This window comes from Rana temporaria, chromosome 3 (assembly GCF_905171775.1).
Source record: "Rana temporaria chromosome 3, aRanTem1.1, whole genome shotgun sequence".
NCBI lineage: Eukaryota > Metazoa > Chordata > Amphibia > Anura > Ranidae > Rana > Rana temporaria.
The window spans coordinates 33,688,986-33,704,482 of record NC_053491.1 but is presented as its reverse complement, the minus strand read 5'-3'; the positions used below and the strand labels follow the sequence as shown (position 1 = coordinate 33,704,482).

At 40.3% G+C, this 15,497-nt stretch overlaps 1 protein-coding gene across 2 annotated transcripts in view; it reads left to right on the top strand.

Moving 5' to 3' along the window:
* The window catches only part of NTRK3 (neurotrophic receptor tyrosine kinase 3), a 936,199-nt gene extending 921,078 nt beyond the window's left edge, over positions 1-15,121 (top strand). For both annotated transcript variants that reach the window (XM_040342395.1, XM_040342396.1), the window contains 2 exons: positions 5,722-5,880; positions 14,840-15,121. In XM_040342395.1, coding sequence (XP_040198329.1) covers positions 5,722-5,880; positions 14,840-15,025 — 345 coding nt within the window. In that variant the 3' untranslated portion in view covers positions 15,026-15,121. The remainder of the gene's footprint in view (positions 1-5,721; positions 5,881-14,839) is intronic.
* The last annotated feature ends 376 nt before the right edge of the window (positions 15,122-15,497 follow it).

Genomic DNA, 15,497 nt, shown 5'->3' with positions numbered 1-15,497 from the left:
AGTGCAAATCGTCTCTTACCAAACTTTTACTTAACACGCAGTAACATGAGATTAGCAAAAGCAGCCCCAAGGGTTGTGTCAGTGGAATCGAACTTCCCCTTTATAGTGCCGTCATACAGTATGTGTTGTACGTCACCGCGTTTGAGAATGACAAGATTTGGTCTTGACAGTGTGTACGCAAAGAAAGCTTGTCAAGTTTCTCGACAAGCCTAACAAGGAACTTGTCGAGGAAAACGATGTTTCATTCACGACGAGTTCCTCGTCGTGTGTACGAGGCCTGAGGGAAAAAATGGGCCATAGGTTTTAGTGAGCATCGATCTTCCTATTGCACACTTTCCTGGATAAGACTTTAGGAGTAATGGGTGATGCAGCAACAACCAGCTGGGACTGGAGACATCACAGATGTGATCATTCTTCAATAAAGATTTGGACATATTTTATGATCCATTGTCGGCTGGCAAATATGTACATTTAATAGGTTATAGTGAACTTCGGCCCAAATAACCAAACACCAGCAGCAGGTGGTTGACAACATAAGCTGACAGCTATATCTACAAACACAATGGCACCTAGGCTTCTTAAGACTATACAATACATGGCTCTTCTGCTTCCAACATGGCAATACATGCTAATAGGTTGCTTAGGCATTGTGAACTGCATTCTGGCATTGCAAGAAATGTGTGTAATCTTTACTATCACAAAGTAAAGAAACTAGCTCCAAGCATTACTAGAGGTTAGAGAATGTGTCACATTAGGTATATGCTGATAGTATTGATTTTCAGCTACCTGCTGCTGATGTTAGCTTTGCAACTTTCTCATATATTCACATTTGTTTGTCTGAGGGGGATCATGCCAATATCAGGTTTTATATGACTTACATAAAAGTAAGGTTCAGAAATTCATCTAATGCCCTGTGCACACGATCGGTTCATACGATGAAAACGGTCTGATGGATTTTTTCATCAGATATCCGATGAAGCTGACTTTCATCAGTCTTGCCTACACACCATCAAAACGATCGTGTCAGAACGCGGTGCTGAGAAAAATGAAGTTCAATGCTTCCGAGCATGCGTCGACTTCATTCTGAGCATGCGTGGATTTTTAACCGATGAACGTGCCCACAGACGATTGTTTTTTTCTATCGTTTTTTTAACCATCAGATAATTTTAAAACAAGTTCCTAGTTTTTTAACCGATGGTTAAAAAACTGATGGGGCCCACACACGATCGGTTCGTCTGATGAAATCAGACCGTTTTCATCAGACGAAACGATCGTGTGTATGCGGCATTACTGTAGACAATCTGCAGTAGACATGTGCACACTGAAATATTTTGTTTCAGAATTTCAGTTTCGTCCTAAAAAATGTATTTATTTAGTTACTCCCGAAATTTGTTTTTATTTATTTTGTTTCGTTAATAAATGCATTTGTCCGAAAATCCGAATTAAGGTTGAATCTGTCAATTGAAGGCTTATGGTTTCTGTCGGAAGTTCTAAGAAGTTTTGACAAAGCAGCTAAACTGTACGACCCCACAATCGTACATTTTCGGTTAAATGCTCCACCCCACAAGCCATAGTAGAATTCTAATGTTGTATGACTAGTAATAATTAGATTTATTAATTATTATTACTATTCAACCAACATTAGAATTCTTCTATAGGCTATGGGCGGAGCATTTGACCATAAATGTCTGCTTGCGGTGATCGTATGTTTTTAGCTGCTTTGTCGAATCTTCATGTCTCTACTGTATAATGTCTAATCTTTTCTCTCTATGTCAAATAATCTTGGACTAATAGAGTTAGGTTAGGCACATTTGACCGCAGATTTGATAGACACAGATCGCTATTGTCACCGTCATGTAAAATCTTCTGTCTATATCAAACTGTTGTTGCAATGAAACAAAAATAAAGCATTTTTTATGTCGGATCTTTCGGATTTCTCTTTGCTTCTGCCCTTTTTTTTCTGGCCTTCTGATAAGCTTTCACCTGCACTTTAAATTTTTCAGCTTTACATAGCTCCATAAAGAATGTTAAAAGCACCCTGAGGTTATAGACAAGGGATGACTGACCCTTCCTGCCTACAGCTGGCCCCTCAGATCCATCTCTCTGCCTGTCTCTTTGACCACCTTTCAGTGCTATCTCTTAGTCCACCTATCCTACGTCTCTCTTTGCAAACATGCCTGCCAGTTGTAGGCAAGTATCATCAATGGATGTCAGCCATTCCTTTAACCCTTCCTATAGCTGACCAAGCTTGACTTCAAAAGGAGAAGTGGGCTGAGAGGCAGGGCTAAGAGTTGGGGCTAAAAGGCAAACAGAGCGGCAGGCAGAGAGGCTTACACACTAGAATATAGTATAGGATATGGAGCACAACAGGGCTAGGTGGGAGGCATGGCTGTAGCTTAATACAGAGTTACAGGCACCCCTGTACAATGGCATGGTATCCTGTAACTCCAAGAGTGAATGACTTACTCACAAACTGACCACGCAAGCACAGATTTACTTCTACATGGAATCACATGCACTTATATGGAAATAATTCAGAGATGAAACATACACATTAATTCAACAATTTTAATCAATTATCAAAAAAGAAAACATGGACAATTTCTTTGAGACTTTGTTTAGGAAGCTCTTTAAAGTGGAGTTCCATTTTTTTATGTTTGTCTGGGTTGCATGCCCTAATCTCATAGTGTTCAGAATGGACAATTTTTATTTATTTTGTTGCTTGTAAATACCTTTATTTTGTAGTCCTTCATTACTTCCTCCTCCTTATTAGCCTAGGCTATTAAGTCACAAGGCTATTCGCAAGGGTTTCTGGGATAGGCATCATGTATCCCAGTAGTCCTTGCAAATAAAATGACTGAAACCTATTACATCGCTTGTGCAGCACTGAGCATGTGCGAGATCTGCAAGGCTGAAATCCAGGAAGTCATACAGTCTGGCTTCATGATGCCCACACTTAAGATGGCCACGGTCTATTTCTAGATTATAAACTAACTAAATGCTCTAACAACCTAACAAAACGGACCTTAGTTTACAGACTAACTTTACTAGACTACATTAAGCTTGTGTATTACAGGGGTATTTATATTTAAAAAGGGAAATTGTGGGTGGAACTCCCCTTTAAGAATCGTACTTAATTAAGAAACATACGACCCCCCCCTCCCCATTTTTTGTAGCAGAGCATCCCCATTTTGCCTTTTTCCCATGTACTGTATTATCCAGAAAGGGCAGGGTAGTAGAATAGCATAGAAAGTTCTGAATGTATCAGCATTATGGAGCAAATGGATTTTAGAATTTCCCAAAGAATAACATAACCCAAAGATTAAAAATCAGAACACACTCAAAAACAATGTAAATACATTGAAAATATACAGATATGTTTAATCACTAACCAGTTTGTAGGCCCTCTAGTCACATACTTATACAGGTCTGGTATCTCCTTACTATATATCATCTAAAATGTGATAAGAGGAATTACCGGTAAGTTTCATTATTAGAGGGGGCATTACTAGCCACCTCTGTGGACATATTTTACCGCTATCATTCCTTAGAGATGTAAGAATCCAGTGAGTGACTGAACTCACCAGCATCCTTCCAAAGCAGAAATATTCATTTTAAATTGGACTGACCCTTTAACAAGCCAGTGGGTAATTAAATTATCAGACAAACCAAGCCTTTAACCGTTAATGAAGAAAAAAAGTTTAATTAGATTGTGTAATATTGTAAAGACTGTTCACCTTTGAATTGATAAAAGAATTCTGGCATTTAACCATAGCATATTTAATTGAAGAGGCATCATTTAGGCACCACCTGAATATTGCTAATTTTGTAGATCATGTTCTACAATAGAAAGATCAATCTGTTCAACATTGTACAATGTCAAAGGCTGGCACCTAGGGCAGCGGTCTCAGCAGTCAAATCAATTCTTTACAGTTGGCTATGTAATAAGATATGTCTTTTTCGAAGGTTTGCAAAAAAGTTATTATATCTAGAGTGCAGTCTTTATCTTGGGCAAAGTAGGTATGTAGCAAATCATATTTCTTTAAGATCGGATGGGGCTTCATTCTGGACATTTTCCTTTCTGTATTATACCATTAACACATTTTATTTATTTATTTATTTCAATGTTTTTATTGAGGTTTTTTTTATAATACATGAAAAAGTGAACATACAGCTATATAGTAATATGCATATGACTATGTTGCAAACAAGGTACAAATAAAACGTAACAAACCACAATAGTAGTAATTTAAACCGTTACATATATATATATAGTCATATAGGTCCCTGGTTCCATTGGAGCATAACGGGCAAACATATTGAGACAGTAGAGGGACTCCACTAGAAGTGTGTCGAGGAACCGGGTTTGCCAACAAAGCACCCAAACACCCCTGTCGGGAATAATCTGTGAGAGAGTGGGGGCGCACCCGGTCAGACCTCAGTATGTTTTCTTACCGGTTTTCCAGTCGAGGCAAGTGGGTCCACTAATGGCTCAAGCCCGACAAACAAATAAAGGTTTCACCCCGGGATGTGATACTTGAGATAGGCTCCTTTTCTAAGCAAAGTTTGGAATTGTGTGTGGTAAACCTGTCCGTGAGTACAACTAGAAACCTTTAATTTTTATTATGGGATAGGAAGGGTAAAGGAAGAGAAGTGTGTGTGTGGAAGGGGGGGGGGGGTGTGCCTCTGTAGACAGTTGTCTGGAGCAATTTTCTGGTACTGGGTGTTTAATTTGTTTTTAAACAGTCCTGGTATCACATAGTGGATCCATCTTGCGCAAAAACGAAGTTGCTTAAAATTACAACCTATGTTACATCATATACTATGCATTACACAGCAAGGATGAACTCTAAATTAACATCTGCAGTTGGAGTCAAGCTATGCCAATGCAAAGTGTAATTTTGACATATTTATTTCAAGCTGTTCACACTTAATCACTTCTTATTTGAGCAGTGGGAAATATTGTAAGTGTTGAGTACTTGGACCTTTAGAGAGATACTGTAGTGAACTTTAGGCTAAATGTTGTTTTAGGTGGAGTTCTGAACAACAATAAAGTGATGTAACTACAAAACACAGGTGTATGGGCCCTCCAAGGGTTTTCACAATCTAAGTTAATCTTGCAGAGTGTTTCTCAGGAGATGACAACAGCTCCCCGTAAACCTCACATAACTGCACTTGAGTAGAAGGGTATGCATGCAGTCATACTATTTACAAAACTGCTTAAAAGCCAATTATCATTTGTTACATCTACAAGTTGCTATACCTAGTAAATGCAAAGTCTATAATCTAAGCTCCAGAGAAACCTTGACCTTGATGATAAATTTGTAGAGCCACGTGCAGTTATTGGTTGCTGATGCCGATATCATATGACATAAAGTTGTTGCTGCAATATATATATATATATATATATATATATATATATATATATATATATATATATATATATATATATATATATAAAAATGTATATAGATAGATAGATAGATAGATAGATAGATATATAGATAGATAGATAGATATGTATTTATTTACAGTATATCATGTTTGCAGAACATAAGAAAAAAGAAAAAAACAGGCATGACTGGTTGTGCTAAAAAAAATTACCAGCACAAATAAATATATGATTTTTGATAATTAATTAGCTTATCAAATGAGTATAAGGTTTGTTTACACTTTACTATTCAAGGTTATGTATAATTATAATGTTTTTTTTTCTTTTAGGTGGGAGGTCATACAATGCTGCCGATTCGCTGGATGCCACCTGAAAGCATTATGTATAGAAAATTTACCACAGAGAGTGATGTGTGGAGTTTTGGAGTTATCCTTTGGGAGATTTTCACATATGGAAAACAACCTTGGTTCCAGCTCTCAAACGCAGAGGTACAATTTATCATTGTTACTACTATGGCAGTAAATGAGTATTAGTTACATTTGCTTCTTGGTTCATGTGGCTAATACAGCATGTTCTACTGTGCAGGGATTTTTTTCACACATTTTAGTTATAATTAGATGTGGTATAGTCAAGGAAGAGGTAGCAGCACATGGAAATGACAACCCTTTTACCTTTGGCCTATTTCAAAAGTATTCCCAAGCCAGATGGATGATATAAAACCTTATATTGTGTTCTGGCTCTGACCTGAGACCCCTGCATTGTACATGCCTGCGGTCATTTCATCAGAAGGAGAAAATTCTATAAAGCTACAGTATGTACACGTACAAGCTTAATACACGTTTATAATATGGCTAGTATTGCCACAGCCTCAAATTAATCACAATGGCTTAAAATTGTTAAGGTCCAGAAACAGTTAGACAAAATGATGTTAAAAAAACAAACACCTGAACAAAAAGACTTATAGCCATGTGTGTTCTAAGAGCTGATCCCTGACATTGTTTCTAAATTTTAGAGACTCTTTAATAACTGACTTGGTAACTAAAAGATTGGTGCAAGGCCAATGTGATGCATGCATTTAAAAAGGGATCATAGGGGTTGATTTACTAAAGGCAAATACAGTAGAATGTACTCTGCAAGTGCAGTTGTGTCAGAGCTTAGTAAATGTAAACAAGGAAGAGCCCCCTTATAACAGGATTATGTGGGCCCAAGGTTCACAAAAGGAGTAATACAAATATATATAAAAAGCAGAATTACACATTTTTTTGTTAAAAAACAAGATTTACAGACCACTTTTACCTACAGGTAAGCCTAGATTAAGGCTTACCTGTAGGTACAAGAAATATCTCTTAAACCTACATGGTTTAGGAGAGATTTGCAAAAAAGATGGGCACCAATGTCTACGGAGCCAGTATCGTAATAGTCCTATTGCCCCCCCCCCCCTTCTTCTTGGTTCTCTGGTTCGGGAACCTTAGATCCAATTATTCTATATGTCTACGGCGCACCGTGGAAACCGTGCCATTTCTAAAGACAATCGAGCCGTGACTAATGGCTCGCAGCTCCAGCCAGTCACAGCACCTGAGCCGCTATACCCAAAAGTCACTCCGGGATAGATGGCGGTGATGGAGGAGGGGAACAAGGAACGCTGCAGGGGCTCATTATGCCTTTGTCTTGCTGGGTGTTTTTTTTTTGCAGAGGGTTTACTTCCTATTTAAAAAAATAAGCAATGAATGGCTGGTGTAGCAGCTAGGTCGCCTACAAGGCAATATACAGTACTTAGATACAAAATATTCCCATCTTGCTCCCATCCACCCAGACACAAGCAAAGCAGAGGAGGCCGCTTCAGGCCTCTCCACCCTGCATCCAGACCGTTTCATTCTGTGACTTGTTGGGGTCCTATGCTATCCATTCATGACGTGATCTCAGTTGGAGCTTGTTTTGAGCTCCCCTCTGGGCATATGGGATTAGTTGTCCTCCTGCTGCTGTGATGGATACCACTGTTGGTTTTAATCTGCTTGGCTGCTATAAATGTATAAATGCCTTTCACCTAATAAGAACATATACGTATTCTACTGCTACAAACCCCCTGAAGAAGGAATCATTATTCTGAAATGCATTAAGTGTTTTGTGTATGTAGCAGCTATGACTGATTTATCATGAGGCCAACAGCATATGTGGAATATTTTGTAACTATATATATTGTCTTGTGGGTGACCTAGCTGCTAATTCCTTCTTATTTTAAATCTTGTTTTGTAACAATGAAATTTGTAACACTGCTTTTTATATAATTTTGTATTACTCACTTTGTGTACCTTGGGCCCACATAGTCCCATTTCTGAATGGGGGGGGGGGGGGTTCTTCCTTGTTTATGCCCTCTCACTTCAACTATGCCTACTTTCCCTTTATTAAGAGCTTAGTAAATGAGGTAAAGCTTTACTTTTCAAAGAATACCCAATCACATGCAAGGTAAATAAATAAAAAAACAGCATGTTCGCTTGCATTTAATTGGATAATGGAAGTCAGCACAGCTTCTGCTCATTTACTAAGCTCTGGAGCAACTTTATTTTCCTTTAGTAAATCAACCCCCAAGTAACTACACACCCATCCTTTTAACTTCTACAGTCAGGACAAAGGATGAGTTTGGGTGCAGCCCGAACCCATGTTTGACTAAACCCAGAAGTCAGCTATCAGTGCTGGGCCAATGAGCAGCATTGGAGGATGCCCCACCTTGCAATACACAAATGGGTGTGGATGCTGTTCGTGACATCATTGACCCAATATAGCCATGTGGCCATATGAGGTATATGATGGCATGAGCACCCTCCCTCATTTGTATATGTGAAACTCATTGGACCAGGAGTGACAGTTGCCTTCTGCTTCGATATATGCAAAGTGTTCTATCATTGGACAAGACAGAGAGGTTGGGCAGTAATGTTATGATCTCCATCTTGTCCAAATAAGGAACACTTTGCATTGATTGAGAAATGGTGCCAGTGTCTAGTGAGCAGCCTATTGTGTTCACAGTTCAACAAGACAGCCAATTGGCACCTGAAAGATAGTGGATATTACTTTCATGGGGACCCCAATGGCAAATTGCCATACCTAAATTTCAGCTTTAAGGGCTCACACACACTGCATCTCAAAGAAGTCCTACAGGCTTTTAAACTTTTTAAACTCTTTTTTTTTTTCTGCCAGGAAACTCCCCACTATTTTAGCCAATGTGTCCATGCACACTATGGCCCGGATTCACATACATCGGCGCATATTTATGCCGACGTAGTGTATCTAATATACGCTACGTCGGCGCAGTGCAGAGAGACAAGCACAGTATTTACAAAGCACTTGCTCCCACTCGCTCTCAAATCTACGCTGGGTTTCCTTGGCGTAAGCCAGCGTAGGTGGAGGTGGGCGTGAGCCATGCTAATGAGGCGTGACCCCATGAAAATGATGGGCCAAGCACCATAGAAGTACTTAAAACGAACGGCACATGCGCCGTCCCGTGGCCGCATCCCAGTGTGCATGCTCAGAATCACGTCGAAACAACTGCCTAAGATACGTCGAATCACTGCCTATGACGTGAACGTAACCTACGCCTAGCCATATTCACGTACTACGTAGACAATGTAAAATACGACGGCTGTGTTCCCTGGTCCATACCTTTGCATGAGTTGCACCTCCTATATGGGGAATAACTTTACGCCGGACGTACGACTTACGCAAACCCTGTATATTATGCGCCGGGCGCAAGTACGTTCATGAATCGACGTATCTCCCTCATTTCCATATTTGAATAGGAAATCAATGGGAGCGCCCCTTACAGCCAGCGTAAATATTCGCCCACGAAACGCCGGCATAGGAAAGTTACGTCGGTCGGATGAAGCCTATTTTCAGGCGTATCTTGGTTTCAGAGTACGGCGCATAGATACGACGGCGCACATTTGCACTTACGCAGCGTATCTGTAGATACGTCGGCGTAAGTGCTTTGTGAATCCGGGCCTATGGTTTTTGAGAGGGGCAGAAAAGATGCCTAGGTGTCCAAAAATGTAAAGACGTGCAAAAAAATGGGAGGGCTTGTGAAAAAAAACACTTATGCTCAAAAAAGCTCAAAGAAGCTCAATAAAAACACTCAAAAGAGCACAAAGCACAAGCTTCTTCAAGCTTTTCGGCAGAGAAAAAAAAGCTCAAATGCCTGTAAAAGCAGCTTTTTTTTGAGCAGCAGCGTGCGTGAGCCCTAACATCTCTGTGATAGCTGCATTGTTTTATTTTTTTAAATGGCTAGGCAAACTATTCAAATCCTGGAATTCTGCTTTAATATGCATAACCATTCTGATGCGCTTAAACATAATTTTAATAATTAATTGAGGCTTCAAAGGTGCTTTGTATTAATTCACTCAAAGGCATATCCGTGCACAGAGTTAAAAATGCATTTCTGTGGAATGCTGTGTAAAATAAATGGCAAATAAACAAAATGATGTGGGTATGGGAGTGGATAAAACAGCACCAGGTTAAAGAAATAATTTGCAAGCTGTTTGAACAGCATGAATAAAGCAAACAGATGAGTAGAGAGGTAAGGAAAGAGAAAGGAATTGATGGGGGGCTTTCTGATGCACGGATAGGTGGATATTTAGTGGTCATAGGACTAGCTGTACATTTACACACAAGGGAAATTATTATAAATGCAGCCCTCCTAAACATTAAATTACTTCTGCCAGTACAGAAAACTGACAGCCTTACTTTACAGACCAGAGAACAAACAAGAGCAACGTCTAGTCTGATTACATCTATAGTACGCTTCTTGACCAGTGAACAGAATCAACAGAACAGCAGCAGTAGAGGCTGAGGCTCTGGTCATAAATAAACACTGATTCGTTATTGTAAAGACTGTTAGCTTTCTGAAGGAGCATAGACTGTTAATATATAAAGTCAGTTTTATTCACTGCTCAAAATATGAAAACAACATCTAAAATGATTTTGTTTCTTAGCTGCTAGCATTTCTGCAACAGGTTTCCTACAATGAAAATCCTTTGCAATCATATGATCTGTTAGAGTAGCCATTTTCAATGAGGGTTCTGTGGATCCCTAAGGCTCATCCAGTGGCTACTAGGGGGTTCCCTGAGCAAAAGGCAATGTCTGACTCCCGGATAAAACCACTGACACTAATTATCTTTTTTCTTTTGTTAAAGTGATATTAAAGTCTTGTTTTAAATTAAAAAAATAACAAATACGTTATACTTATCTGCTCTGTGTAGTGGTTTTGCACAGAGCATCCTAGCCCCTCCCTCCTGTTGGATACCCCCACAGTAAGCAGATTGCTAGGGGGGGCACCAGAGCTGCGCTGCTGCTCTGTGTGTTCATTCACACACAGAGCCGTGGCTCGACCCCGACCCCTCCGTCTCCTGATTGGCTCACCAGATGTGATTGACAGCACTGGAAGCCCAAACAAAAGGTGCCAGCGCTCAATGGGTTAATGCAAGATAAATCTCTCAATAGCAGTGATTATGAACAAGAACACGTTTATTCAATAATGATCCTGCAAACTCAATCTGAAGATCATTGCTGAAATAATGAATAAAAAGAAGGGATATAAATTGATTAAAATTAGCCTATGGTTTCACTTGAGGTCCCCATGAGCAGTGAGAAGCTGATGGCATCTATCGATGGAACAGTGCAGCATAAGGGGTGCCAATGTTCCTGCTGCCCCGAGAGATGTTGAACCGGATGGCAGACCAGCTTACAGGCATGATTTGGAAAGGTTGGCATGCTGCTGAAAGAGGAGGGGAGGCGTGGCAGCCAAACGGATGACAAGTCGCTCTCCACAAGTCAGCCTGCTGTGCCACCCGGTGTGCTTGTGAGGAAGAGGAAAAGCGGCTGTCTGTGGGCGGGTGTGAAGCCACTCTCCTAGTTTAGGCTGTCATCAGGAGTGTGGTTGCCACAAGGTGCAGGGTGGGAATTAAGAACAAAAGATGATCAGGACAGCCGCACTCCAATCCAACGTAACTTTAATGGAAACAGGCACTACAAGTCACAGCAACGGAACGGTGTAGGGTGGGAATGGTATAGCCGATGAGGACCAAAACCGGAAGCCGGCAGAAGGGAACCAAAGCCAGGAAGGGCTTTTTCGGATGGCGTGCAGCACTGGCCAAGATGTTGGTGGCTGGAAGGACTTGGGAACCAGCGTGAATCGCAGGTAGCTCTGTTGCCATGACAACTTAGCACTGGGAGCCAATGGCTCCTGCCAAAAGCCAATCAGGAGTGCAAGTCCCTGGAGAGGCAAGGCTGTCCTGGACATTGCTGGATCAAGAGGGGGCTCAGGTAAGTATTAGGGGGCTGGGAGGGTTGCCGCACTCTGTAGGTAAAAAAAAAAACTTGTGCCTTTACAACCACTTTAACTATTTTCCATGTACCATATATGTAAAGACACATCAATCATTGTAGGAAAATGTACATATATACATCTAGATCTGAGACGCAGTTCCATCTGCAATACACATTTTTGGTAGGGTTATATCATATATACAAACTACACACTAAACAGTATTTACAACACAATGTACAGTATAAGTCCCCTGGCTTATTTGATATTTACAAATTACACACAAAACCATATTTACAATACATTGTGTGGATTTAGTTTACCTCTCAACTTCAGGTCTGGTCATGCTGACTGCTGTGTGTCCCAATACAAAGAAAGTGGCCAGCTCGGTGAAAAAGCATTATATTCCCCTCTCCTTTCTGTAATGTGGCTAATATAATGCTCCCTAATTGGTCACTGTACCTAGCAAATGTATATTGGGCACCGCCTGATTGGATGATTCAAAGAAGGCTGCTGTTTACCACCCATCTGATAAGGGAAACAAAAAGTCAGACCTTTGAAGTGGAAAACTAATTAGAGTAACACCAACATGACACTCAATAATTTAAATATGTTCATCTAACTAAAATATATTTATAATTATAATGTTATTTATAACTGTTAATGGATATTTCCCATAAACTCATTATCCAACACTTTTTAACTACTGTATTGGTAAAGGGGGCATTCTTCCAACTAACGGCCATTGTATGGATTATTCTTTCACTACCAGTGTTTGGACCCCTATCTCCCATTGACTACCAATATAAGGGGTCTCTTATCACCAATAGAAGTGGGCACCGTTTTCAGTGCCGTCTTATTTTATTCATTCTTATATCTCAGCTTACTGTTCATGCTTATGTACTATGAGCTGTAGATATAGTAATTATAGACATGGGTTCCCCCCGAGACCTGGAAATTATTTCTTGCTTTAATTTGTAATCGAAATTTCACAAGATACAAATGTAACAATTTGTACACAGTGCAAAAGGGAATAGCAACAAAATATTGTATTCCAAGCAGCAGAGCAGGCGAATAACCAAGAGTATAAAGTTATCCATTATATGAACAAGATAATGTATGGTCTGTAGTGTAGAATGTACATTAGAAATAACCACACCAAAGAGAGTAGCTCTCGAGGGCGAAAGTGAATTGTGCGCACAAAGAAAAACAGAACAACCTCCATGCTAGACGAAACAGAAGAGACCTGGAAATTATTTTAAGGGTTCGTCCATGGTAATAAGGATGAGAAAGGCTGTATTTTATATTTCTTTAGTCAGCTGTTCAAAGAAGAAAAAAAATGAGTATGCAAATATCCTCAGTATAGGTGAATGCATTTTCTGAAAAAAGTCACCCACTAGTCATTTTATTTATTTTTCAACTACAGTAAAACCTTGGATTGCGAGCATAATTCACTCCGGAAACATGCTTGTGATCCAAAGAACTCGTATATCAAAGTGAATGTCCCTATAAGAAATAATGGAAACTCAGATGATTTGTTCCACAGCTATTTATTCATAGGTCCTTCGATTTATAGTCCATATAAAAAGATTATAGCAATGTGACCAGGTTGTGTAACCATAAAATTTCCATCCACAAATGGCCGCCTCCACAAGGGGATTAGAAGCAAAATCCAACAGGAGTTACAGAGTATAAAAGAAAAGAGAGGCACCTCTAAGTGTAGCAATATGGTTACATTTAATGAAGGTACAATATTTAGCAACACACATGATTGATGACTAAAAGAGGCACATCTAAGTATGCAGAAATCTGGGGTAAAGCTGTCCACATAGACCACCCTCTGCACCGTCAGCTCTCATAGCTGTCAGTCTGCAATTATGAACGGGAAGACTACCCTGCAGTAAAGAGATCTTAAATGCATGGCTTGAAGAGCACGTGGAGCACAGCGTGGAAGGGATAACGTCGATGGCGGTGCGGAGGATGGTCTATGTGGACAGCTTTACCCCAGATGCCTGCATACTTAGGCCCCGTACACACGACCAAGTTTCTCGGCAGAATTCAGCCAGAAACTCGGTTCAGAGCTGAATTCTGCCGAGAAACCCGGCCGTGTGTACACTTTCGGCCGAGGAAGCCAACGAGGACCTCGGCGAGGAAATAGAGAACATGTTCTCTATTTCCTTGTTGTTCAATGGCAAAAGTCGGCCCGCCGACTCGACGAGGAACTCGATGTGTTTGGCACGTCGAGTTCCTCGGTCGTGTGTATGGGGCCTCAGATGTGCCTGTTTTAGTCATCAACGATTTGAGTTGCTAAATGTTGTACCTTCATTAAATGTAACCATTTTTCTACAATTAGAGACACCTCTCTTCTCTTTTATACTCAGTTGTGACATGACGTTACTTGTAAATCAAGACATATCTTGTTTGTCAAGTCAAAATGTTTTAAAGCATTTTACTTGTCTTGTAAAACACTCTCAAGCCTCGTACACACGCTCAATTTACTTGGCTGGCAGAGCTTTCTTGCCGAGTAAACCGAGCGTGTGTACGAGGCTTTCAGGTTTCTTGACAAGAAAACTGCCCAGAATCTAGATGAGAAAAAATAGATTATGTTCTCTATTTTCTCATCGTGAGATTCTCTGCAGCTTTCCTGCCGAGAAACCCGAGAGTGTGTATACTTACCTGTCGCTGGGGAAACCCGCGCATGCTCGAAATGACTTTGACGCATGCGCGGTAGCTTCCTAGGCATAGGTAGGGTGCATGGCGGCGACGGTATCGAATGTGACGAGCGCATGCTCGTCGTACGCGATGACGTCACCGCGTTCTTGCCTTTCAAGAGAACCGCTGTTCTTCTGAAAGGAGTGTCTGTACACTCGGGCGGCAGGAGATTCTTGACAAGAATCTCGTCAGGAAAAATTAGGATTTTTTCCTGACGAGATTCTGGCCTGTGTGTGTAGAGGGCTTCAGACCAAGCTACTCTCAAGCCAAGGTTTTACTGTAGCTATCAGTCATGTGATTTCAAAAGATTTGTTTTGGTGTCTTTGTTTCCCAATGTCCTAGACATGCTGTTACATATTATCCTGCCTTTTTTTTTTCAATTTGCAATTAAATATATTTCCTGTCTTATGCTTTCTTTCTTTCAGGTTATTGAGTGCATCACACAAGGACGTGTTCTGGAGAGACCAAGAGTGGCCCCAAAGGAAGTGTATGACATTATGCTGGGATGCTGGCAGAGAGAGCCTCAGCTGCGGTTAAACATCAAAGAAATTTACAAGATTCTTCAAGCCCTAGGAAAGGCCTCTCCAATTTATTTAGACATCCTGGGCTAACCAAGGCCATTTGTGAAATTGTTCTGACCCTAGTTACCCTTTTCTTCCTTATTCCTGCCTTTCCAAGAAACAAAAAATGTCTTCATATTAAAAAAACAAAAAATCAAAAATGAAAAAATATGAAAACAAAAAACTTAAGTGCCTGCAACATATAACAACACAGAAAGAAATCTGTAAAAGCAGATTCATTTTTTTGTCTACATCTTCCACCAATACAATCATTTTGGAAGACTCTGCTGTTACAGATTGAGTAAAGAACAAGAGTTGGGAACTGAAATTCCACCACTGAAAAACGTGGTTGTCTTTTTTTGCTTCAGTTCTTCAGTGTGCAAAGCTCAGTACTCAACTAAATGCATAAAGACAATCCTATTCAAAACCTCCACAATGGCATCAAGCCTTAAGATGACGCCATAGTCCGTGGAGCATTTATCCTTTATTGTATACACAGTGGCGGATTGCAACAACCAAATGC